General features: G+C 39.6%; 1 protein-coding gene across 1 annotated transcript in view; it reads right to left on the bottom strand.

Annotated features, from left to right (window-relative positions):
- Positions 1-25436, bottom strand: part of LOC133132372 (alpha-2-macroglobulin-like) — a 35415-nt gene extending 9979 nt beyond the window's left edge. Inside the window, exons 1-27 of the mRNA XM_061247771.1 lie at positions 25269-25436; positions 24729-24909; positions 23797-23953; positions 23506-23558; positions 23099-23119; positions 22779-22947; positions 22066-22150; positions 21846-21963; positions 20003-20117; positions 19355-19464; positions 18495-18650; positions 15041-15250; positions 14097-14160; positions 13810-13955; positions 12643-12792; positions 11554-11709; positions 8422-8515; positions 6972-7104; positions 5071-5296; positions 4127-4253; positions 3816-3937; positions 3189-3240; positions 2793-2876; positions 1721-1897; positions 1422-1503; positions 736-892; positions 414-488 (exon numbers count right to left, since the gene is read on the bottom strand). Of these exons, the coding sequence (XP_061103755.1) occupies positions 414-488; positions 736-892; positions 1422-1503; positions 1721-1897; positions 2793-2876; positions 3189-3240; positions 3816-3937; positions 4127-4253; positions 5071-5296; positions 6972-7104; positions 8422-8515; positions 11554-11709; positions 12643-12792; positions 13810-13955; positions 14097-14160; positions 15041-15250; positions 18495-18650; positions 19355-19464; positions 20003-20117; positions 21846-21963; positions 22066-22150; positions 22779-22947; positions 23099-23119; positions 23506-23558; positions 23797-23953; positions 24729-24909; positions 25269-25336 (3288 nt within the window). The 5' untranslated portion in view covers positions 25337-25436. The remainder of the gene's footprint in view (positions 1-413; positions 489-735; positions 893-1421; positions 1504-1720; positions 1898-2792; positions 2877-3188; positions 3241-3815; positions 3938-4126; positions 4254-5070; positions 5297-6971; positions 7105-8421; positions 8516-11553; positions 11710-12642; positions 12793-13809; positions 13956-14096; positions 14161-15040; positions 15251-18494; positions 18651-19354; positions 19465-20002; positions 20118-21845; positions 21964-22065; positions 22151-22778; positions 22948-23098; positions 23120-23505; positions 23559-23796; positions 23954-24728; positions 24910-25268) is intronic.
- Between the last annotated feature and the right edge of the window lie 2199 nt (positions 25437-27635).

Below are 27635 nucleotides of genomic sequence, written 5' to 3'. Positions count from 1 at the left end.
AAAGAAATTCTAATAACCAATAAAGCCACCTAATGACGTAATGGTTTTGTCTTTTCTATCGGTCAGAATCGGTGATACAAATGGGGCAGTATGAGAAGAATATGTACACTGCCGTGAAATGGTATTTGCCCCTTTCCAGATTTCCTGTATTATTTAGTATTTTTCACACAGAATGGTTTCATTGTGTCATTAGACAGAATGTAATATTAGAAAAAGGGAACCTGAGTAAAAACGGAACACATTTCTAAAATTACCATTTCATTTCTTTCATTAAAAGTCTTATCAAACACCCAAATCACTCCTGTAAAAGAACCTGCAGGCCTCGCTAGCCTCAACTATATCAGTGTTCATGATATAGAACACTAGATTACAGATACAGTACAGATGTCGTCCAGGTTTGATGGTGTACTCACAGTGCTGTTAGTGCCCAGCTCAAGGAGTGCTGCGGTAACATAGGCTGTCAACATCACCTCATCACTGACTCCACCCTGTAAGTGGACACAACATACCATTGCAAAGACTGGGGAGTTCTGGAGACACAGACATCGAAGGTACTGTAAGTATGAAATATGCAGATCCGTGAAGATCGCATGAACATATCCACAGGGGGAGAGCTACTGTATAATATGGAAGAGAGCATCCTCTCATTTATGTGTGTGTGTGTCTTTTTGTCTGTGCAGCTGCTTATATGTGATTGTGTGTGTGTACATTTCCGTGTATTCTCTTTCAGCTCACCTTCATTCCATTGTGAAAGAGCTTCCCCACAGACTTTATGCAGCCATCTTCTTGTTGCTGCTGGCTGAGCCATACCTTGGCACTGGTAATGTATTTTGGGTCAATGAAGATGTATCGCGTTGCGCCTCCAAAAGACTTCATCACAAATGCAGTGAGCCTGGACACACAGATACAGGTACTGCAAATGTCAGCTTTGAAACCCTGTACTCAGGTGGGAGATAAATGTCAAATTTTGTGTGTGGTGTCTTGCCAGTTAGAGCTTCTTAAAGTGACTTATTATGGTATGTATTGAGTATCAGCAAAATTAGAGAAAGCAACTGCATTGCAATATTGACTTACAGTCCCTTCAAAAAGTATTGGAACAGCAGTGTTGTTTTTACTATACACTGAAGACAATTGAATTTGAGGTCAAAATATGGACATGAGATGACAGGTCCAAATTTTAGCTTTTAATTCCCGGTATTTGAATCTTGTTTTGTTAAACATATCACCTTTTGAATCAGACCACCCAATTATTAGGTGAGCAAAAGTATTGGATTGCAACAAAATTCATGAGACAACCCCTAATAATGACACACATTGCGCATGCTCATACTGTAATGGTGTTCACTGTGTCTGTGCGCAGGTGAAGAGCGGTGATGGGACTCCCTCCTCTGTGTGAGACTGAGGTGGACACTGAGACTAACCAGGTGTTCCCTGAAGAGTCACGTTCTCCAAAGGCACTGTAGGAGCCATCATTATGCTTGTAGTTCAGCTCCCGCTGATATCCTGCAGAAAACCAAGATTACTGAGAAGCTGGTACCCCCCCCCCCCCATTTGTATATTGCTACAGAGAAGATAAACATATAATCTCTGTGTGGATGTGCTTAGATGCTGTTAAAGCAATCTGAGCACATTTCCAAGTGAGGCAACCTTGTGATCCCCCCACAATATAATAGCCAGCCAATGAGATACGAGCTCTAGAGCCCAACCATGTCCCTCTCACCACTCTCCAGGAAGGTAATGGCCTTGTTCTTGATCTTCGATGTCAGCTGTTCTGTGGTCTCCAGGTACCTGAGGATATAGATGTTGGGGGCAAAAAGCAGCATGTTCTGTTCTCCACAGCCATATGGCATAGCCAACAGGCTGTCCAGATTCTTCATGGCACGGCCCATCAGATCGCCTGTCAGAGTAGGCAGACACCTGGTCAATACATACATTCATACACCAAAAAATCCCAACAAGTCATCCCGTATCAACCTCAACACACTCGCTCACACCCATATCCATGCAACCCAACACACTGGTATAATTAGAATTGCTTGCCATAAATGCAACAAACTATATTACATCTAAACTAATGTTGGAGGGTCTGGGGGGTTTGGGGAAAGGAAATCTTAATTTATTTTTTCAAAGATTTTTGTCATTAATCTTACGTTCTGTTGTTCAATTTTCCTTAACTTTCTAGTTTGATAGTCTCTCATATAATTGATCTCATGAGGGATATGATAGTATATGTTTTTCCATATATTTTAAAAACAAAATACTTAATAATTACAATTTTTTCCAATGACATTTTTATGTGTTTCGGCCATCAAAATAGAAAGCACGTCATTGAACAATGGGATTTTTTTGGGATACCTAGCAGTCCCCTATCAAAAACCTAGTTTTTAAAGGAAGTTTTAAGGCCAGAGCATCAAAGGATTACTAATCCCATATAAAAAAAATAATTCTCTGGAGTATTATTTTATACTTTATCATACTTGGGGTATAATTGAAGTTTAGGTAATTGCACTTCTGTTTGAATAATGTCAGTTTCCTCCTACTTGACAACTCGTAATTCTGAGCCAGACACTGAGCCAGACTTTCCGACTCGTAATTTCGAGTCAACGGACCATTCCAATGTATGTTTCCTAGTTGGAAGGTCATAAATGGGAGGTATCTGGAATGCAATGTTAAGGGTTCAAGTAGTACCACCACCTGCATTTCGTTTGTTTGCTGGTCAGACAGGTGCCCATCCTGAAGTAGAACTTTATTTCAAGTATAAAATGCTGAGAAGGAAGGGAGAGTTTGCTCACCCAGGATGGAAAGAAAGGCTTTGGCAGAACCCTCCACAAAAACTTCTGGCAGCTCCAGAGAAACATCCTTCTCCACAGCTCCCTCTGGTGGAGTGAGAGGAAACATACAGGTAGACAGAATCAAGAGCTCCACCCAACTTTACAGAAATCACTGCACTCTAAAGCAGTTTGCTGAGAAATAATTCCACAGTCATGTAATTGACGTCTTTAAGGGAATGATTCCATTTTATAAATGGAAAAAATATATTTGAAAAAAGGATTCAAGGATCATTTTTAAACTTCCTGTTTCTTGAAAGAGCATCTTCATGCTACAATAACAATCTAAATTTGTTCTTGATTTGTTCCAGCTTTGCATGGATATTTTTGCAGTTGTAGGAGAGAGGGAAAAGGTGAGACCTTGAGGACACAGCAGTGCATTGTGACTGATGGTCTGTTCAGTGCCCTCAGGCTGAAAAAGAGACACAAATCAGGGCATATTCACAGAATCAGTGCACATCACAAACACACCATGTCTAAAACCTCAACCTCTTTGTCAACAGGATCAATTTTGTAGAAAAAAAAAAATCGAAATAGTTGCCAACATTCTTTCTTAAAGAAAAGTCGTTCATCTGAAGGAGTAGGATCTACTTTAGGATTTAGGATTCTCCATTAACCACAGCGAAAGAGCAACACTCTTTGAAATCCTGCATTTATGATATAGCTGCTATAGCGCCCCCTAAGAGTAACAGGAATTTAAACTTATTTGCTTCTTCTAGTGTCACCTAGAGTATTGCCTGCCAAAATCGACAGGTGTCCACATAAGTATGGACTACATCTGTGTGTTTGGTGAGGATCAGACATTGGGTTCTTGAGCTACAGCTGGGATTGTTCATTGTTTTTTTTTATGATTTGCTCATTTGTATATGTATGTTAAATCCCCTACTATCTAATTTGGTTGCTCATTAATTCAAATAAATGCAATTTTAAAACGACTTAAAAAGACTCAATTATAGACAGATCATAGATGGCTGTGTGGTGTCTCACCTCCACAAGCAGTGTACGGACAACAGTGTCGATTTGTCCGCTCTCTGGCACGGTGACCACCTCATTGCCACATAGCTCCTCAGTGTTCAGGGCCTCTGCACTTACTGTAATGTTCACCCGACCTTAGAGAGGGTATGATAGAGCCTCATGTAAAGCCACAAGGGGAAGGGGAGCAGTCTTGTGAAAGGGGGGTTAATTAACTGGCTATACATTTCTAACCGACAATTGATTCTTGTGTTATCTTCCTAACTAAAGGTTAAGCCACGTGTAGAACCCACAATAAGCCAACCTGAGGGGGCACTGTGACTCACCCAAAGTGGTGGCGGTGACGATCCAGGTGAAGGTCTCACTCTCCTCACCACAGAGACATCGCTTATACTGGCAGCCATCGCACGGCTGGCTTGTGAACTGTACCGACTCTCTCAGGCTGACATGCACCTGTGAAACAGGATAAATACAAATGGTAAGAAGGAGAATTGAAGATGAGAACAGTCTGTTAGCCCATTGAGGACACATTCCCGCGCCCTCTTCTCTTCTTCACCAGTGGTAGCTCTTGGCCTGCTGACAGATCTTGATCTGAAATAGCCACTGCAATCCAATTTATTATGAATCCCTTTAAAAAATGTATTAGTTATTGTCCAGACAAGTATATCTCACATGCTAATTTAATTTGTCATATTTCCAGAAATAAAGAGAACTTGAACCTTATGATACATTATGAAATTTCAAATGACTCTAAACTAGCAGTTTAAAGTAGTTTTTTTCATAAACCATTGTATGGTGTAGAGTATATTGCTAGTTGCAACCTATTCCCCAGTGAAGCTGTTTCCTCAATATGGGGCTAAACTTCTCAAAACAAACATGTCCAGTGACATCACTGAACATGTTTAGCCTGAATCTCCAGTCTGTGTTCCCCAGAAGGTAACGGGCACTGAAACTCCACCCTTGAACACAGAGACTGGTGTATGGGCAGCCACCCATCCAGGCGATCACATGACACTCCAACAAAAATACTGTAATATTAGCATACAGATCTCACGGAACCTACCCTGGCTACCCTGAGTGATATGAGTTCTGACTACAGCAGCAGAAGACTAATATGACTAATGAATAAGTACTAATAAGTGCTAATAACTACATAATAAAGTGCTCACTGAGTATATGTACTGCTTTTGTGGGGTTTTTGTTGCTCTTACTGGTTGGGACCACAGAAGGCCGTGGTATAACCATGGCTGTGCACCGAGCAGTGGCTCACCATGATGCACTTGGAGAGGTAGTTGAAGACTGTGACCTTCAGTGGGAACATCTCTTCACGGATGACAGAGTATGGCAGCGTCAGGCTCACAAAGAAGGGCTGGAAGGCCGTGAGGATTGTGTTGGTGGCCAGCCCGAATCCTGCGGGAGAGTTGCAGAATCCACTTGCTGCCCATTTGGTAATAGTGTCCGGGATGGTTTGCTCCACTTTTACTCTGCCTGAATCTCTGTAAGAAGAGAGGAGAAGGTGCTGAGCACATCAGGAAATGCTGTCAATTTGTGCTGACTTTCCTTGTCTGTTACGGAGGAAAGCTGGCTACCTTATGCCTGCAGAATAGTGTTAGCTCAGCAAAAAAAGACAAATAATTGTGTCACTGTTGTGAAGGGAGTGCAATATGTGGTTAGCTAACCTGAAAAATAGGAGCATTCACATATTTTGGTTGAACATTTTTGCCTCGGTAACTCAGTGACAATATACAGTAACTAGACCTATAGTTACCTAGCCATGTATAGCATTGCATTACCTGAACAGAAATGTTCCGGTAACATTAGCCCAGGCATTCTGGAACTTTGTTCAGGCCAGCGTATTAATTTAGAATAGTGATTAAACTTAACCTGAAGAAACAGAATTGAGTATTGACCAAGACCATGGCATTAACTGAAGTAAATAGCATGAGATATGCAGATGATTTAAACACTGGTGCTAGATTTACTAAGCCTTTTGCGAGTAGTTTCAGGCGCACATATGACACATCCTGTCCCAGAAACATACAACTTATGTATCAAACAGGTGTATGGGCCTGCAAAGCAGTGTGCCTGCCATCTACCTGATTTATCACAAGGTTCACTTCTCTCCTTATTGCATATGTATTAGGGGAGGATTGCATGAATAATGGGTGGAGATATTATAAGTATGGCTGATTATGTATTCCGTTGAATATAAAAAACAACATTGCTCTCCTTTAAATTGTATTCATCATGTGGTGAAAAAGGTAAAACTGCTCTCAGGTCACTGCATGTCAGATTGTGTGGGTGATGTTTGTGTGGGTTGCTGCAGTAATGTAGTGGGGGATACTATCTGTAGAACACGATCAATTCATGATCATGACAGATCAATGACTCAGTTTGTACCATCCAAAGTTTACTCAGCATTGAGAGTGTTCACACTAAAGGTTGTTTCTAAAAAGGGATGTACTTGTACTCAAATTGTACTCCTCGTTGTTCAAAGAATATCTTAAAAAAAACACTTAATAATCTAGTTTACCAATCCATAATTTGGTTTATGTTTTATCCTTTCCTCTATCTAGATTTATTCACATTATTTAACGGACTGGAACATGGGACTGCAACCCAGGAGTGATCAATGAGAAATAAACACTGTCCTGAAAAGTACAAGCCTGTGTTCATATTCCTTATAGTACAAAGTTTTAAAAACCTAAAATACCATATCGTGGGAAAATCTGATATTAGAGAATAGACAATCAATCTATGATAAGGACAAAAGGCATAGCAGAAACTTAGCGAAGAAGTGTTGCATATGAAATGTTGAATTAATTACATCTGAATGAGAGTTTTTAAATCCCAATTAGATCCAAATCCATTACAGAAGCAAAACCAATCGGAAGAAGACAACAATAAACCATTAGATTACATTACAGTCATTTAGCAGACACTGTTATACAGAGTGATGTACAATAAAGTGCAAATAAAGTGCGTTGAGGACCCAAGAGGAAAGTACAGTTCTGAGTCCAAGAGTGAACAGGAAGATTTAAAATAACCTAGAGTAAATGGCTGAAATAGCTCAAGGCAGTTGCAGTTGCCACCCTATCCTAGGGTGTATCTATCTGTCCAGTGTGTGGCTAAATGCTTTGTAGGACGGATCCCTTGGTTAATGATACACACCCTACCGGTACCAGGTCCCAAATCCAGGTCTCTGGAAAGAATGTGCGAATGGTTTCCTTGGGTTCAATTGCCACTCCGGGACCACCTCCACTTCCCCTTGCGAGTATAACATCAGCATGTTGTATTGGAAAACCTTGGGAAAAGAGAAAATAAACAAATAAATACATACAAAATACAAATAAATGTTAACACATTTTCAGCAAATGAAAGTATAATTTTGCCTCATTTTTCCAAAGTCAAGAAGCTATGATTAAAAGCTTCTACAATTATCTTCAGTCTGTAAGTATTTGGACAATGGTACAATTTCAGTTTTTAAGGCTCCAAGTGAAATAATGAATATGAGGTTACAGTGCAGACTGTCACCTTTAATTTGAGGGTATTTACATCCATATCGGGTGATATGTACAGTCATTACATCCCTTGTTATTAGGGCTGCACGATATGAGAAAAATGTGCAATATGCAATAACGACTTATGATCATTATCGTTCTGATTGACCTCATGAACAATATGACTTATGATAAATACACAAATATGTGCACAGTTCCAATGTCTTCCTGCTTTAGGAACACTGCCAGCATAGACCCCGGACAACGAATAGCCTACACCCACTGAATTAAATATATTAAATACATTATTTTCAAGATGCACAGTGCAAATAGGTTTCCCACAGGCTTCCTCCTTACAAAAAAGAAATAAATCCAGCCCTGGCGGTAAAAAACATAAAATATAATCTCCTACAATCAGCTGACATGCATTGGTCCTCATGCAAGAACATTTTCATATTCTTAAAATGTATAAACTTATTTACTTAATCACTTGTATGAGTGATTTAACAGAACTTTGCATTCTGCAATTTTCTCTTATTTACATTTTCTTGGGTATGAAAAAACAATTGCGGTCCCGACCTGTCTATTTAGCAAATTTTAGTTTTTTAATAAATGACAGGACTACTTTTTTAACAAGCACTATTTTGGCCTGTTTAATGCAATTAGTCTGTGTAATCTCCTTTAAAAATGTGTTATATTTATTTTGGCAGCTAGCTCAATGTAAATGTAGGCTACCTGGGGCAAGTACTGGACCAATTAAGGCAAAGCGTAAATTTATATACACTCAGTGAGCAATTTATTAGGTAGATCTTTTCACCAGCTTGTTAATGCAAATATTTAATCAGTCAATCAAGTACATTACATTATTGGCATTTGGCAGACGCTCTTATCCAGAGCGACGTACAGTTATTAGACTAATCAGGAGACAGTCCTCCCCTGGAGCAATGCAGGGTTAAGGGTCTTGCTCAAGGGCCCAATGGCTGTGCAGATCTTATTGTGGCTACAACGGGATTAGAACCACCGACCTTGCATATCCCAGTCATTTACCTTAACCACTACGCTACAGGCCGCCCCATGTTATAGTACCATAGCAGCAAGAGGAAAAGCAAAGTTCATCATACCTCCTCCAAACCCAAATTCTGGCATCAGCCCCATGGGAAAGCAGGGAACAGGTTTTTTCATGTCTGAGTTGGTCAGGGCTTTAACACCAACTGCCTTCAAGATATGAAAAGTTGAAATATTCATCATTAAATTGACAGAGACAACAAGCAAACAGTAAAAAAACATGTTGTCCCCCAACCCCATGCACTGGCGGCAGCTCTGATTTCATTGGGTGGGGAACCATTATTTGACGGCTAACATTGCTAATATGAACACAATTAAGCTAACCTTCACTGTAGCAGTAGGCTAAGTTGAAGTAGTGAGCTAAAATTGCGCAACACTTCTGAAAAAAAAAGTCTTCCAGAACTCTGCGTCCTGTAACCTGACCAATCTGTTCTTGCTCCTAAATAGTAGTTTGCGTCTTGTAGTGAAGGTTCTGTTGTTCTGTTTGTGAAGTCTTCTGCAGACTGTAGTCACGGTCACATCCACACCTGCCTTCGGTTTCTGATCTGGCGGACAGATTTTTCTGATCTGACGGACAGATTTTTCTGATCTGACGGACAGATTTTTCTGATCTGGCGGACAGATTTTTTTTGTCATTATGGCAAGAATTCATTGCTCATCAACTGTCGAGGTCATCCTTGGCATATCAGTCCCTTTGTGATTACTGAGGGCATCAGTACTCTCTTCTCAATTATGTTCTGTTTTGGTAAGCCAATTGCTTCCCGTTTTTTCTTACTTCTCAGCCTCAAAATGGCATCATTGACTTTCATTGGCACAACTCTGGTCCTAATGTTGACAAATGGCTCTCGTATTCCTGCACTAAGGAAGTGATTGAACATGCGAGACTAATCTGAAACACCTCTGAAACCATGCACCTCAAATGTTATGGTGCCCTGAAATGGGGACACTATGTATAAAAGGGCTGTAATTCCTACACAGACATGATATGAATGTAAATAACCTGAAATTATACACTTAATCATTAATATTTAATTTTATTTAATCATTCATTTAATTTCAAATCCAATGAGCTGGAATACTGAGCCAAACCAACAGAAATTGCGTCACTGCCAAATACTTCACTGTGAGTGTTGTGTGCACGATGTTTTAATTTCTTAGATGTTAGTACAATTTCCTTATTAATGTTGAGGTACTCACTACAGATATTGTAACTGTTATGTCCTACTGTCCATTGACAAAAAAAATAATATGAAAAAAAAACTATTAAAATTATTTTTGCAAGTGCAAGTGATATTTTTCTCAGAGCTGGAACATAATGCGGGTCTGAGAGAGTAAACCCTTTACACTTTGCATCCCCCCTAGAGGGCTATTTCCACCGAATTTGGACTAGTCGCATAAAAGTTTCAATATCTCAAAATATTACTGCACACACATGGTTGAAGACTTAAATTAAAGAAGAGGTTTGTACCACAAATTTCTGAATTACCCATAGAATGAGTGGTCTTGTGTCAGGATCCGTTGTTATTTTAACCTAAAAAAAGGCTTAATGTTTGATGCAAATTTTTAAAGGGTATCCAGAAATGCTGCAAAATAGCAATACCTGCAAAATGGCATTGAGATTGGTTTTGAGATATTGAGGTTCGGAATTTGCCATTTTGAATGAAAGTGCCAACCAATGCAAACATACCCTCAGTGACCATTTTATTAGGTATTTATTAGACTTATTTTTTAGACTTCTGCTGCTGTATCCTATCCACTTAGAGGTTTGACACATTGTGTGTTCGGAGATGCTCTTCTGCATACCACTGTTATAATGTGTGGTTATTTGCATTACTGTCACCTTCCTGTCAGCTTCGACCAGTCTGGCTCTTCTCCTCTGACCTCTCTCATTAACAATGTGTTAAGCGTTGGCACTGTTGGCTATATCTGATGGCATCGAGTATTTAGCTATTTAATGACGGTCGCAAATCAAGGAAAATGGCTTAAAACAGCTAGTGTAATAATCATTTTAAAGGAAGGTTTTGTGCCCCGCCAATTTTTGGCTCACCAGCTGGCACTGATTCCATGTCATGTATTATCCACCTACATAGCTGGAGATTCATTAAACAACCTCAGATTAAGACACGTAATAGTAATAAGGCAAACAAATAAGTTTATATTTCAATATACAGTTGTGATTAAATAAATAGCAGTGCGTTAAAAAAGGGAATAAAGTGCAAATGTTTTTTTATAGCTTTTAGTTCAATATTTCAAATGTAGTGGAAACATTACACATTCAATTCCAAACCAAAGCATTCACAAATTTTATCAAGTCTGCGTTATTCTTTTACAGAAAAGGAGAAAAGGAATTTTTTTTTTAAATGGCAGTGTTGACATTTTTCTCTTCAAACTCTCTTCAAACTGTATAAACTGAATAATTTTTTCAAGATTTAACATGACTTCAAATTACTGAACTAATATTTAGTTGCATGACCATTGTTTTTAATAACTGCTGTGCATCTGCGTTGCATCGAGTCAACCCACTTCTGGCCCATAGAAACAGGTATTTCAGCCCAGGATGAACAAATTCCTGTGAATTTGTGGGTTTTGCTTCACAAACTGCATTTTTAATATCACGCCACAAGTTTTCAATGGGGTTGAGGTCGGGGGATTGAGCTGGCCACTCCATTACCTCAATCCTTTTTTTCTGGAACCAAGATGTTGCTCGCTTACTTGTGTGTTTGGGGTCGTTGTCTTGTTGAAACAGCCATTTCAGAGGCATTTCCTCTTCGGCATATGGCAACATAATCTCTTCAAGTATTTTGATGTATTCAAATTGATCCATGATCCCTGGTATACGAACCCAACACCTTAGTGTGAAAAACATCCCCATGCCATGATTTTTGCGCCACCATGCTTCACTGTCTTCACAGTGTACTGTGGCTTGGGGTCGTCTGACGTACTGTCGACAACCACTAGACCCGAAAACAATTTTACTCTCATCAGTCTACAGAATGTTACGCCATTTCTCTTTGGGCCAATCAATGTGTTCCTTGGCAAATTGTAACAGATTCAGCACATGCCCTTTTTTCGACAATGGTGCTTTACGGGGGCTTCTTGCTTTCTTCTTCCAAACCAAACCATTATTAACTGGTTCAGCTGCAGGTGTATTTAGATGCCAAACATGATGCAGGATTCAAAATGCTTACCTCAAAGATGCCGTAGAGATCTGTTTTATGGCTTTCTGGTTCGTGGTAGAGGACATCTGGGTCTCCTGGTGTAAGGGAAAGGCAGGGAGGGGGATCCCTGTCCTGGAGAATATGTGGATAGCCAAGCAACTTCTTGACAGGCAACTTCCCATACACCTGAAAGAGTTCAGATAGACAGAAATAGAAAAATGAAAGTTGAACTGGGATGAGGAAGGAAGGACAAATCATAAGTTGCTTGACTAATGGCAAAAAAATCCAATCACTGTGAAACACATTATATAATATAATTTCAATAAAATAATGGATGTGGGGTTTTTTTGTCCATGGTTGATGGTTGAGGATGGTTGAACATTCATAACACAGCATCACAAAGTACATGAAGGGCTTGTCAAAATGTGTATGTAAACATTTCATGGAGGGTAAACTGCCAGCACAAGAACAAAGTGATTTTTTGAGAAGATGGATCACATTTAAGATTCAAGACTAAGGTAGCCATTCTAAATTTGGGCTTCATTATTGTGGCTAACATTCATAATATTCTGCTGTGTGTGCGTCTGTGTGTGAACAGTAAGTGTGCGTATGAGAGATGGGGTTACCAGGCACCACGACAAAGCAAAAAAAGGTAGTTCACTCCATAAAAGTGCTGCTTGTGGCACATGATTGTGCATCAAGGTCTGGTAACAAATTTGATCCGTGTCAGTGCTGTCTATTGCCAGAAGCCATAGTCGGCACCACCCCTGATCTGCTTGTGGGTGGTTTGCGGTTCCGGAGTGAAAAAGAAGCAGTTGCTGGCAGGCCCATGTTTTGGAGGAGAACCACAGATGGCTTTCGTTCTCCCAAGACAGCAGCAGGGCCGTATGTGAGCATACATAGTTTGCAAATTGGACATTCCAAATTCAGGTGAGACTGGTTTCTTTATTTAAAAACAGGACAGTACCCCTGTCCATATGACAATATTGTCTCTTTCTCTGTTGCACAAGCTGAGTCAACATACCCACACAAGGTTAAAAACACAAAGTACACATCCCTTACTGAAATGTATCAGGTCATGTCTATGACTAGGCAGGGCTGTTCAGGGTCTCAGCTCACCTCCTGTGCACTCAGCTCCTTGCCTGGTCTCATGAGAAGGACACTCTGGTCGATGGCCCTCAGGGAGCACAGTGACCCCGGCTGGGCCTGCAGCTCCAAAAACACCTTCCCTCCGGGGAGCTCCTGGGTGGAAGAGAACTGGAGAGACACCTGAAACAGAACAGAAGTTGAGTAATTGGGGGGGGGGGGGGCACATTACACAGCTTAATGCAATATACTTCATGCTGGACTTTTTGCCATCTTGTGCTGCTGCTGCTTGTGTTGCTTCCTGCATTCACAGCAATGGGAAATTGTTCACTTCAGAAAGTATGTTCATGAGTGGCTCAGGCAGTAAAGAAGCTCAGTCTGGGCCCTATAGTCGCAGGTTTGTCCTGCCAGGTGTATGGTGGGCCCAAGTTGTGCAGAACCCTCAACTTCCTGTTACATGAGTTTCCAGGTGCCCGCAAGCTCTACTTCTCAGAAATACACCAATGTATTTCTGAGAAGAGTATAAACTTTGCTTACAATTTCTGTATTGAACGAGTGCATATAGGTACACTTCAGAAGTTACCTTCGATCACCAGCTGTTTGAGGTACTGCTAAATTGCCAGAGGCACAATTACAGTTATTCAAATGCAGGGAGAAAGATAGCCTTTGTGGCGAAGATGCTTGATGGGGACATGGAAGATTCATGGTCCAAGCCCCAGTGTAGTCACAATAAGATAAAATATTGGGCCCTTAAGCCCACATTGGTTTGCCTAATCAACTGTAAGCCACTTTGGATGAAAGCGTCAGCTGTAATGTGATTGATGGGAGAAGATGGGAAAGAAATCTCTTATGCCTTGGCAGCCATCTAAGTTACAGACATCACCAACCCACACTGTTCACTTTATTACACAGTCAAAAAATTATAAATCAATAACAGCAAACAGTGCATGGTAAACACTGTACAGTTGACTGTCTGCTTCTGTTTATAAAAATGTATGGCATATTCATGGCCTTTCACTCTTTTAAATCTCTTTTTTATTTTACCACTTGAGTCCCATTTCTTTTTTTTAGAAGGGAACCCTTGGAGTTTTAGCTGTTGAAGGGGCGTATTCAAGGCCTTTGGTAGAAGTGCTTTCTGTGGAGCTGCTACACATTCTGATGGTTTATTTCCATTCTCACTGGAATTCAGGTACAGTTTACCTTGTTCTTGAAGCACAACTGGATGGGAAAGTCGAAGCTGTCTGCCACAACCTCTCCATCAGGCAGCACTGTGTACACCACCACCTGGGCATAAGGGGCCAGATCTCCTGTCTGCTTCAGGGAGAAAGAAAACTCCCCTCTCTTAACTGCAATGAAAAAGAAAGGGGAATATTTGTCTCTGGTTTATGAGACGTGATAACCTTTTATGATATGTGGGCATAGTGGCAAAGTTCTCCCTTGAGCATCTCAGAAATATAATGAGCAATCATTTCTCAAGGGAACGTCACCTTCTCCTTCATTCAGCATCACTTCAGAACGCCCGTGCTGCACAATGCTCCCTTTGGACAAAACCTGGGTGACAGGAGAGGGGAAACCAGGAGTTAGCTGAACTGGACTGAACTGGTTGGCATGTATCAATCATTGTTTTTCTGCCTGTATTACTGAATGTGAAAACAGAAATGTGAAACCAAAAAAGTGAGAGAAAATTCCACACATTCTCTAAAAAGGCATGTGCAGTTAAAGTAATTTGTTATCGGGTACCAAATGTATTAATTGTTTGCTTACAAAAGCTTAGTGTACAAATAGTATGCCAATACTCAGTATGCCAGAATGTGACTATGACACACAAAAAATGCATGACTATGAAATTCAGTTTGTGCCAATTTCTGGACAAATAAGAAACCAAATAAGACATTTTCTTAGTCAGTGAACCATTAGAAATGTATGATCATAAATTGTGTGGGTAGATCACCTAAACCTAAAGAAACACTTTCTCTGCAGTCCAGGCCAAAGAACTCATTGCCGTTTGGAAAGCAAACCTGTATACAATATGTTAATCTGGCAGGGCAAATAAATGCCATACTTATGCCCCATCCACTGCCATCTGAAAATGATTAATAAATATAAATGGCCACATCAAAATGGAAGGTAATAAGAGTTTTAGTTACTGGAGTTGCGTTCTGAGGGCAGAATTAGATGTGATTGGTTTGAGGTGCCCAATCAAAAAAAGGAGGAGATGAAGTCAGAAGGTGGAGCCAAAATTCAACAAGCCTGGACATCAGCCTTGTATGGCCTTGTAGGAGAGCACAGTTTTAAGCTTGTTTGCTGCCTTTTTTCTCTTTGTTTCACTGTCTTAACACATGATATTTTTCAACTCAGTCCAGGGGCCTCAGAACACATTTCAGTAACTAAAATCCCTACTTGCAAAATTGAAAATCAGACAAGAACTCACCAAGTAGAAAAAGTCAAGAGTTTTCTTATCCTTAAGCTCCTCCCCTTGGATGATGTAACGCACCAGGATTTGGTTGTCCTGATCACAAGGAAGTGATTCTTTTGCATGCTTGATACTCAGGAAGCTCTTGCTCTTTGAATAAAATATTGTGGCTACATGGTTTGCTGAGCATGTGCTGTGTATTTGTGTTGACTCTTCATTACAACTCGCCTGTATTCAGTGATGTGGAAGAAGAAGAGAAGATTTACTCACAAAACCTGGATTTGCAAGCAGCCATCTGAACATTGTTTATTTTCACCAACAATGCTGCCCAAAGAGACCAGGAAATATATATATATAATAACTTTGCAGAATATACAATAGGAACAAAAGGCTCAGACTGGGCTGCATTTTTGAAGCTCACTTCCAGGGGCCATGTTCAGAAAACTTCTTATCATTCCACTCAAGAGTATTATTCTAATACCCGCACACTTGACACAATACCATTTTAAAAGCTTGATGTCATTAAATGTTTCTAAACCACTGACCTGATTGCGAAGCAGATTGCCAGCATCAGCTATCTTGGGACTGTTTGTGATTTGGTCTTCGTGACTTTGGAGTCCTCTTGACTACCCCTAACGTTTCAGATTTAGGAGCTGGTTGAGCTACAATGCTTTATGCATTACTCTTTGACCAAAAGCTTAAGAGGCTTAAGTTAGGACTGATAGGGCCATTATTTTATAATTTGGTTGGTTCATCTTAAGATGTTTGGAAATAAGGCCCCTTGTTGAGAGACATTGGCCTCTATTGGCTCCAGTCTTTCAGCCACCCATTGCAGTGCAAGTTAATGATACCAATACAGTAGTCAAAATAAAGCCAATAATTTTGTCCCACAAGAACATACACTCACAATAGGTGTTTTTTCTCACCATGTGCCAGTGTTAAGTGATTGTGTCATTTAGACAATATTTCAATATTTTGTGGACCAATCAGGGACAGCTCGCATCACTGCCTTGTCTCTGCACATCACTCAAGGAGGCAGTATCCCATGAGCTTACGTAGACCCGGCCCAGACTTCATGACCTTACAAGAATCCCACCTTTTAGCTACTGCGCAATCTCTGGCTCCAATATCTACAACATGCAATACAAAAACATTGTTTTGAAGCCCATGGAAAGTCAGAGGGTGACGTCACAGTAACTTTGTCCATGTTTTCTTTTTCTGTTACAGTCTATGAATACGAATGAATACAGTACTGTGCAAAAGATTTAGGCAGGTGTGAAGAAATGCTGTAAAACAAGAATGCTTTCAATAATAGAAATGTTAAAAATTGATTTTTATCAATTAACAAAATGCATGAACAGAAGAAGTGAATGAACAGAAGAAAAATCTAAATCAAATCAATATTTGGTATGACCACCCTTTGCCTTCAAAACAGCATCAATTCTTCTTGGTATACTTGCACACAGGAAGGAACTCGGCAGGTAGGTTTTTCCAAACATCTTTCAGAACTTGCCACAGTTCTTCTGTGGATTTAGGCAGCCTCAAATGCTTCTGTAATCCCAGACAGACTCGATGATGTTGAGATCAGGGCTCTGTCGGGGCCATACCATCACTTCCAGGACTCCTTGTTCTTCTTTATGCTGAAGATAGTTCTTAATGACATTGGCTGTATTTCTGGGGTCGTTATCCTGCTGCAGCATGAATTTGGGCCAATCAGATGCCTCCCTGATGGAATTGCATGATGGATAAGTATCTGCCTATACTTCTCAGCATTGAGAAGACCATTAATTCTGACCAAATCCCCAACTCCATTTTCAGAAATGCAGCCCTAAACTTGCAAGGAACCTCCACCATGCTTCACTGTTGCTTGAAGACACTCATTCTTGTACCGCTCTCCAGCCCTTTGGTGAACAAACTGCCTTCTGCTAGGGCCAAATATTTTTCACTCACCAGTCCAGAGAACCTGATGCCATTTTTCTGCACCCCAGTTCCTGTGTTTTCGTGCATAGTTGAGTCGCTTGGCCTTGTTTCCACATCAGAGGTATGGCTTTTTGGCCACAATTCTTCCATGAAGAGCACTTCTGACCAGACTTCTCCACACAGTAGATGGGCGTACCTGGGCCCCATTGATTTCTGCCAATTCTGAGTCGATGGCACTGCTGGACATTTTCCCATTGTGAAAGGAAGTAAGCATGATGTGTCTTTCATCTGCTGCACTATGTTTCCTTGGCTGACCACTGCGTCGACGGTCCTCAACGTTGCCAGTTTCTTTGTGCTTTTTCAACAGAGCTTGAACAGCACATCTGGAAACCCCTGTCTGCCTTGAAATTTCTGCCTGGAATTGACCTTGCTAAAATCATCAGACCCTACACCCCTGCCAGACCTCTTCGTTCAGCCTCCACAGGCCGCTTGGCATCTCCCCCTCTCCGAACCTCCACCTCACGCTCACGACTACTGTCTGTTCTGGCTCCATGGTGGTGGAACGAACTCCCCGTTGAGGTCAGAACTGTAGAATCTCTCCCCACCTTCAAGCGCAAACTGAAGACGCACCTCTTCAAGCAGCACCTCTCCCCATCCCTACCTACCTCCCTGTGAACCTTAATTGTTGTCTTTGTGATTTACGTAGCGTTGCGGTATTTTTAATTGGCTAGGTAAGCAGTATTTGGATAGTTAAGTTTGGTCACTTTTGCTTTGTTGTTTGTTTATTTGTTGATTTAAAATAAATAAATAAATAAATAAATAAATAAGTAGGCCCTGGTCCTTATCTTTGTTGTACGGGTAGCAATTTAAATTGTACTTCCCTCTAGGGTCTTTCAACGCACTTAGCCCTGGTTATGGGTATGCACTTTGTTGTACATCGCTCTGGATAAGAGCGTCTGCCAAATGCCAATAATGTAATGTAATGTAAATGCAGTATAACTACTTTGTGTCTTGGTGCTGTGCTCAGTCTTGCCATGGTGTATGACTTCTGACATTAAACTGTCTTCAGCAACCTCACCTTGGAAGCAGAGTTTGGCTGTTCCTCACCCAGTTTTAACCCTCCTACACAGCCGCTTCTGTTTCAGTTAATGATTGTGTTTCAACCTACATATTACATTGATGATTATTAGCTCCTGTTTGGTATAATTAGTTAATAACACTATATGCCTACAAAATCCCTGACTTTTTGCAAGTGTACCTAGAAGAATTGATGCTGAAGTGTGGTCACACCAAATATTTGATTTGATTTAGATTTTGTTAATTGATAAAAATAAACTATTACCATTTCTATTTTTGAAAGCATTCTTACTTTACAGCATTTCTTCACACCTGCCTAAAACTTTTGCACAGTACTGTACATGTCATTTTGAGGGTCCACACATTCAACTTGTCTTCAGCCATGAATTTTGTGAGGGTGACTGTACTGGCAGTTTCAGTCACACAGCAGGAAAATATGTGCAAGCAAAAAGATAGAGAGGAAATTGAGTCCTACAATTAGGCGGGCACTTTCTTCCAACCAACCACTGGTGTCCAGTGAGAAGTGGGCCACACCCTCACTGTCAGTGGTCAATGTCCATGTAGCCCCCTTCGGTCCATGGAGGAAGATGGGCTTGTTGGCAATAGAGGAAGAGGAACCTTTCATAATGATCTGAAAAGTGTAACAAATTCATTTTAGCAAATTTCAACAGCCATAAAGCTATGAAACCAACACAAAATAATAATAATACATTTTATTTAAAGAGTGCTTTTCATGATACTCAAAGATGCTTTACATAAAAAGTGACACAATGATTACAATAAAATTAAATGAAATTGGTACAAATGCTACACATTGCTTATAAACGTTGCCATGTATCAATCATTGCTTTTCTGCTTTTCTGCTTGTCTTATTCAATGTGAAAACAGAATTGTGACCAAAAAAGTGACCCAGAGACACATTCATCATATACAATTCATGTATACAATTAATTCAAGGGATAGTTCAAATCTGTTAGAATCCATGATCCACTGCAAAAGAGGAAAATTCTCTAAAAAGGCATTTGCAGTTAAAGCTGTACAGTGTAATTTGTTATCAGGTACCAAATGTATTCATTGTTTGCTTACAAAAGCTTAGTGCCCCAATTGTATGCCAATACTCTGTCAGACTATCACTATCACACACAAAAGAGCCATGACTATGAAATTCAGTTTGTGCCAATTTCTGGTCAAATAAGAAACCAAATAAGACATTTTCTTAGTCATTCATCCATTAGAAATTAATGATGATAAATTGTGCATGATGGCCTCAGCAATTCGAAAAATGAAGTTTCTCATGGGAGCTGCATTTTCTCACTGGAAAAGATGGATGTTTACCTTTCCCTCATAGTTCATTCCTGGCTTGAAAGATGATGGAGTGTCTTGAAACTCAATATCAATTTCTCCTGTGATTATGTTTTTACTGCCAGAGCCTGTCAAAACAACACCTAAAAAGAAACAGTCAGTCATTGTCCTGCTGCTGTCTGGCACCAGAGTATCACTGCACAGAAGATTCTGAATTTGTGTAGAAAACTAACTCATCCCTTCACTGCCAGTATTTTGAAGTAATTTTAAAGCCATTTCTTAAAAAACAAACAAACAAACACATCTTTGCAGGATGCAATTATTCTATTTAAAAGGAAAAGTCTATAGAAAAATGTTATTGTCTAAAATATTCACACAAAAATACTCTGGGCCAATAAAAAAAAATCACTGAAACGGGAATAACGTCAAAAAAACCAAGAAAGATAAAACTCAAAAGCATTTCTGTTCACTGCAAGTCCTGTAGCAGCACATGAGAATGTAAGTGTTTTTAGTCATTCTTATAGTTATTTGAATACAGATATTGTTTTGTTTTGTGATATCATCCAATCAGTTTGGTAGGGATTTGTTTTGGTGGAAGATATTTTTTCTCTTGGAGAATGCTTATTCTTTCAACTTAATTAAAATAAAATAAAAACTCAGAAAAAATCACATAACTCCTACCTGTTCCATCTTCCTCCAGCTTGCCAAGCACACCAAGGTTATATTGAGTATTTGGGGAAAGGTGAACCTCGTATGTCACACTGAGAAAGATTGTTGCACATCCAGTCTTGTCAGTCTAGGTCAAACAATGGCAGAGGTCAGGAATATTCTGAGCAAAATCATTAGAATCAGGTTCAAAGATGCTAGCTAGTTAACTATGCTGGTGTTGGCTAGATATGTAGGCACATGGCCAGTAAATGAGGGAAGATATCAGTCGACACTGAACAAAAGCAAATGTACTGCTTAATCAGGCACCTGTTAATTGTACAGTTATCACACAGTGTAATACAAAGTTGACATAATTTGGGGGTAACTGGGTAATTGTCTGCTCAGCTGTTCCTGGTCAGCTGTGCGGTGTTGGATCATTACTTCATGCACAGGAGATCAACAAGTGATTCTCGATGTGGAATTTGCATTTTAAGTTTGTTGATGTTGTCTCGCAACATGAGAACCAAGGAATGGTCAATGGCCAGTAGAGCAGGCCATCACTGGGTGGAAAAATATGCAAAGAATTTGCTGCACCAAACTCAACTCTTTGCTACATTTTTAAGAAGCAAGAATGCACTGGTGAGCTCAGCAATAGGAAACAACCTGGGAGACCACGGAAGAGCACTGTAGTGGATGACCGAAGGATATTTTCATTTGTGAAGAAAAAACCCTTTTCAGCTGTTGAACAGATCAAGAACACTCTCCAGGATATGCAGTAGGCATAAGAGTCAAAGACTAAAATAAAGAGAAGACTCAGAGCATACCCTCAGAGGACTCACTGCAAGGTAAACCATTGGTAAGCCTCATGAACAGAATGTTGAAAATTGTAGGTCACATTTGAAAAAGTCAATTATTTCTATATGTGAATTTTTAATTCACAAGTAAAAAGGCCAAAAAAAGCCAAATTTCACGTAAATGTGAACTTGTGGATTTTCTTACGATTTTATGTTAAATACACTCAGTGAGCACTTTATTAGACCTATTTTTTAGACATATGAAGTGTTCTGCTGCTGTAGCCTATCCACTAAGAGGTTTGATAAATTAGGTGTTCAGTGATGCTGTTCTGCATACCACTGCTGTAATGTGTGGGCATTTATATATTGGTATATATTGGTTCATAAAAAAAAGATGGCGGCTACTGTGCACTCCCAAGATTTAACCAGTTAACATGAACTAGCCTATCCATTCCCAAATTAGATTTGGATTGCTAGCTGGTTTTAAAATGTCCTTGGGATATTGGCAAAACATTATTACAACATTTTTCTGACAAGGAAATACCAAACGCAAGCATCCTAATCGCCAGGTCGGACTATTTCCATTTTATTAGGTTTTAGAAAAATGGCACAAATTAAGTGAATTTCTGCAAGTATCACTGGATATGGCTGTGAATACCCTTCTATTAAAGCCGTCAGTCTGCACCCTAACATTGTATTCATTGTTTCATTTCAAATCCAACAGAAATTGTGTCACTGTCCAAATATGTATGGACTGCACTGAATATGCAGTGTTGCCTTTTAATGTACTTTTCAAAGCAGTTTGGAATGTTTTATTGGAGCAACTTAAAATAGCCTTTACAGGAATTATTAAAGGGATTACACCCTGGTGCAGCACCATTTCACCCTCTGTCCACCAGGTTGTCTGTTGGAGTCTGAGGAATGGGCATGAGTGATCAAGATCAAGATCACATCAAGAAATCTGCTGTTGTTGGGAGTTTTTTGGATGTAATATAACAACATTTTTAACAATGGTATGACTTCACATCCAATGATGCTGCACTTTCATATTAACTTGGGCCCTTGTGTCATTGTTCTCTTACCCTCGCTGGAGACACGTCCATGCATTGAAGAGACTGAGCACGCCGATACCACCTTAAGTGAGAATTGATGCACACTGTGGCCTTAACAGAACCCAGGACAGGCTTCCCATAGGTGTACCTGGACAACAACAAACAGCCACTGACTAAGACCACAATCCCACTTCATGAGATGAGATACATTTTAATTTTAGTCAAGGAAAATACAGCTTTTCTTACTTACTTCCCACAAATCTTTATTGTTGCGTTTTTGTCTTGGGCAAATATGACATCAGGGAAGAGGACGGTAACCTCAAACTTTGGCAGGACTAACATATGAAACAGATAAAAACAGGCCTCAGTGGAGTCCAAATATTTCTGTAAAGGGCATGTATTGTAAAAATTCTTATTGTCAAAAATGACCATATAAATACAGTTTATATAAATATCAAGATTACATATTCATATTACATTTCATTCATGGCATTTGACAGATGCTCTTATCCAGAGCGACATACAGTTGATTAGACTAAGCAGGAGAAAATCCCTTGCTCAAGGGCCCAACAGCTATACGGATCTTATTGTGCTAGACCAACCTTGCGTGTCCCAGTAATATAGCTTAATCACTACGCTACAGGCCACCGCCTATAACAAAACAACAATTTTAGAACGCTATAATAAAATAATCAGCATAATGCCAGATCTTGTCTTGTCAAGCCAAACCCTGCAATTATATTATACCTAACAATATCCTGGAAAGTTTAAACTATCATATAATAGGATAGCTCAAAATGTGATGTCTTTAGAAAAGTCTCCATTGCCTTGTCCAGTTTCATTCATTTTGGTTGTTTTTCACTATACCATTTCGTCTTAGAGGCTTCGGCACATTGCTCTGTAAACTCTAATTGTGTTGGCAAGAGAAAAAATAATTCTGTGACCACATGAATGCATCCTTACCATATTCTATGATCTCAAAGGTCTGGGTGGTGATAGCGTCCCTCTTTGTCCTGGCTGAGATGATGTAGTTGCCTTGCTTGGCCTCAGGCGTTGTGGGGTGGGACAGGTCCAGAATTCCAGTGGTGACTGATTGGTTCAACCACTGGGCAATACGATTTGAATTAGGGTCCTGTAAAAGGGGGACAGAGGTATTGCCTAGAGCCTGAGGTTCAGCCTGGCGTATGCCAAGAAGAGATAGAGATAGCTGAACAGACAGACTAAGTTCTATTTCCCATGTGGTGTGACGGACCCAATGAAATTGCATAGTCAGGATGCCATACCTGCAACTCAATAGCCTGGAACTGCAAAAGGAAAGAATAAAAGAAAAGTCAAACATTTCTTTCCAAGCACAGACACAAATGAATGGTTTTTCTCCATCTTTATTTCACCACTACAAGGAAGCTCATCCTTTGTGACAGGACAGGTACCAGATGTGAAAATTATGCAGTATACAGTTTGTCCAAATTCAGTTGAAAATCTGCTTCAAAACCTCCTTCTCCTTAACCACCACCCCAAACTCTCTCCTTTCAGTCTTTTTTTAGCAATGTAATTCAAAATTTCAAAACACTATCTCTGAGACTGGCCTACTTATATAGTAAGGTTAAACACTTATGACTCGTTTAACGTTTACACACTAACATTGGTGTCTCCCTGCCTCTCTCTTCTCACACACAAAATGATCTCTTACCACTTCCTCATGAGGCAAGAAGCTAGAATCCAGGGAGACAATACGGAACTTGACTGCAGAAAAAAAAAAAGCAGTAAAAGAAAGTCAGCAGTAGGACAGCAAAACACAAAGTCAATTACTGAGCACACACATTAAAAAGCACCTATACAGTATTTCTTGAATCATTAATCATATTGAAATCTTTTTTTTGTGTCCAATGGTATGGCTGTCAGTGGCTGTGGCATTTTTAATAGTCACTAATGAACTGCGCTCTAAGACAAGCCAGATAGTAAATGAATGGTTGAAAATTACTGGTCTGTCCTGGTTTGTAGATGGGCTTGTCTGTCTGTATGATAGTGAAAGAGGAGCTTGGTTTGATCCAGATTTTGGTCTTCTTGCTCAAAGATGTTTTTTCCCCCTTGAGGGAGGCATCAATGGTTGCCACGGTATTAGTGACAACAGAAGGAACCTGGAATTGACAGAGAGGAGGATTGTAAATGAGTGTCTAACCCATTCATCCCAGATTTATCCCAAAGACCAATCTTTCCATTTTATATTCTGACTTAATAGTAATTTTCCCAGATTGACATTTGAATGAAGCACCCAAAAGTTTGCTTTCGCTAAAAACGTGGTGACTCTGCCCTGGCAACTGTCATTTTCCTTTGTACCATTTAAATACATTTTAAAAACTGAAAGAAAAAAAGGCACATTAAATAGCTGTGTTAGAGATACAGTTACAACTACAATACTCATTGAATGTGAAGTGTGAACTATAGTCAGATTATGAATCTATTTTTATTACTCTTTACTGCTCCCCATTGAAGATATCTGAAGTAAAACAAACTTGTGAGAAGTAAATCTGTCACATTCCTGTAACGCTAACCAGTTATGCCAAAATCAGTTTCCCTGGAAGATTTTGTAGCGCACATTACTCTTGGAAATGAACAAATACATTTTTAGTTTACTGTAATTAGGCTAAGCGTATCATTGGCTTTAGTTTAGTACAGTTAAGAGTGTTTTTGAGTTTGTCTACAGTAGTTTTAAGTAGTGCAGGTTTTAGTTTATTGTAACTTCAACTTGTATCTAAACATTTATTTTAGAATGTTATATTCTACATGCATTAATTTTAGAACATTATATTCTGTTTATTCTGGTATATTCCTTGTATTCATATATCTCTCCTGCTGCTGACAAAGAAACCTGACAAAGCCAAGCAATCACTGAAAAATGGTAAATCACCAAACCTGGAAATGTAAACAGCGATGGAACTCTGTCATAATTAATTCCTCCAAGAGAGTGATATTACTGGGACCTATTTCCAGGGTAAGCGTAAAAGAGAGCGGTCCCTTCTGAAGAAGAATGTGGGCACAGACTGTCTCTGTACTGCCCCCTGCTGTCTGGGAGGCCACTGTCACAAGATAAATTCTTTAAAAGAAAGAAAAATATTAAGTCAAAAAAGATAGAGTATGTGGAATTACATTTACCCATAAAAGGAATGTGTCCACTAATATGCCAGACAAATGAGAAAATTCACATCCTGAGCTTTAGTGGAAGATGGAAGAACATTTTCTTTAAAAAATGCAGGAATGCAGTAAAAGACATTTGCTTTGAATCCTAGTCTGATTTAAATATATTGGAAATATTAAAACAGCCTTAGCCCTACAACATTTGCCTTGCAATTAAGAATAATGCTCTAATGAACATAAAAGACAATTCAATGCACAGTTCTCTTAATTTTATGATTAAATTGACTGAGTAACAACAATAAAAAATATTATACTTACGGTTCATCTGGGTATCTGGAGTCTGCAGCCTGCAGCAGCATGCAGGCAATTAGCAGCAGCCCCAGCATACTGACGAGATCAGATCGGAAAAAAATCTACCAATACGCAGACACTCTGTGTGTCTCACATATGCCTCTTTGTCAGATGAGCCATTGAGGAATAATTCTGAAACAGCAGGATTTATACACAAAGGGAAATGCCCAACTCATGACAGAGCCCCCCCCACACTGCCCTCCCCTGATACCCAAACACACACACACACACACAAGCATGTACGCACACACACAAACACACACACACACACACACAGACACAAACACACACCCACACACACACAAACACACACACACAAATACACACACACACAGACACAAACACACACACACACACACACACACAGACACAAACACACACACACAGACACAAACACACACACACACACACACACACCATTTCATCATGCTGCACTCCCTCCTCCTCAAGTCCAAAGTCAGGATTAATTCTAAACCATTTTCTCAACTTGTTTAACTTGAACTGGGTTAAAGTGCTGAACTGACCAATAATCTCAATGCTAGGAAAGGTGGGAGGGGAGATATCCAGGCAGATTTGAAGTATTGCCGTCTGCTCACAGAATTCTATTTACCTCGCAGTCACACTCGATAAAATGTGTGGTGTTTAATTTGTTTAGTGACATGTGAATAATGAATATGTATTCACTTTTAGTAACAATTCTTTTTGTTATTGAAAATTGGAATTTTGATATTACAGTTTTTTACAATCGTTTTCACACTTGTCTCAATACCATGTTCACTTTTTCAAAACACTTAACACATTCACCATATCATTAGACTATGTGAACTAAACTGTGGATTTTTGCATTGCTTTCATACTGAAGGCATTCAATCACCACGTCTTCCAAAATTCATGAATACCTCTCTCAGTCAGTGTTCACTACCAGCAAAAGTTTGTACAAATACAGCAAATTTTGCAGACTCTGTTCCAAACAGTTAACTTTCAGTTCAAAACCCAATAAAATTCTGATCATTGTGAAAGGAAATAGGAAGAGAGGAAGAGGAGGTCGCGGAAGATCAAGAACAGTTGTGTCTGATGAAATCAGAGCCACAGTCATTGATCATGTGGTAAATCATGGTCTGTCCCTGAGGGAAGCAGGTTGAGGGTTCAACCAAACTTGCCTAGATCCACAGTGGCTTCAATTGTGAGGATTTCCAGGCAAACCAACAGGTACTATACAGTATTTAGCGGTTACCTCACACAGTCACACAGGGGGAAGGGGAATAATGTTTACGCCTCAACAGGAGGACACAATAGTTGGGATGGTCATTGTCAACAACAGCATCAGGCTAAGAGAAATATGCAACAACATATTTCCAAACACTGGCAGTGTAAGCACTACAACCATTTCAAGAGTGCTATAAGAAACATCAGATCAGGATGAAACAGTTGTACACTGTCCCCTTTGACAGGAATTCTGAGGGTGTCAAGGAACTCAGATACAAATATGACGTTTATGAAGGTATATGTGGAGGTTTAGGACCACCACCCACATGAACAGATGTCACTTCTAGTTGTAATGGCTGCTGGGTGTATGGACATAACAGTGGAACACATCCAGGGCTGGAAAAGGCACGCAAAGAGATGTTTTCCTCGGTATATAGCAAAAGATAACATTCGGAGTGATGTTGATGAAAATCTATGACCAAATGCAGAGGGCAGGATGGATGGGCCAGGCCAACAGTAGACTTCTGATACTGATAGGCAGACAAAATAAATTACTGTATATAGTGAAAATATTGCTTTTTGGTATGTATTTGTTATTGATTGTAATGTATTTTGAGTAATTGATTGTATTGTCTTTTTCTTTTCTGACAGTATATTGCATTGTGAGACCAAAGTCAAAATACTGTAAACCCTCTGAAGAATACTGTTGCTTTTGTGATTTGTTTCTTTATCATATATTGTTTTACATTACACAGTAAAAATAGTTATTCTGGGTCTCCAATATAGTAAAACATTCATTCATTTACAGTTTACTGTAAATTTACCACACTCAGTCATGACATCTATTGTGAGAGGCAAACCAACAGATCAAAAGTTTCTTTAGCTACTTAGTTTGAAATATTTGTGGATGCAAAAATAGAGGAAAGGGAAACACATAATATATGTATTTAGTAATGCTCCAAGTTGTTTGTGTTTTGTAGTTCATTGAACATTGAGTGACAAAGTAGTCTTATGGGAGAAAGCATGTGCTATAGTTATGGCAGCAAGAGTCACTTTTGGGTGAAATATTAAGTGTTTTGGTGGTTGAAGTGCATTTTGCACCAAATGTTAACTGATGTGCTCAGGTGT

The sequence above is a fragment of the Conger conger genome, chromosome 7 (assembly GCF_963514075.1).
Source record: "Conger conger chromosome 7, fConCon1.1, whole genome shotgun sequence".
NCBI lineage: Eukaryota > Metazoa > Chordata > Actinopteri > Anguilliformes > Congridae > Conger > Conger conger.
This window is presented reverse-complemented; position numbering and strand designations above follow the sequence as displayed.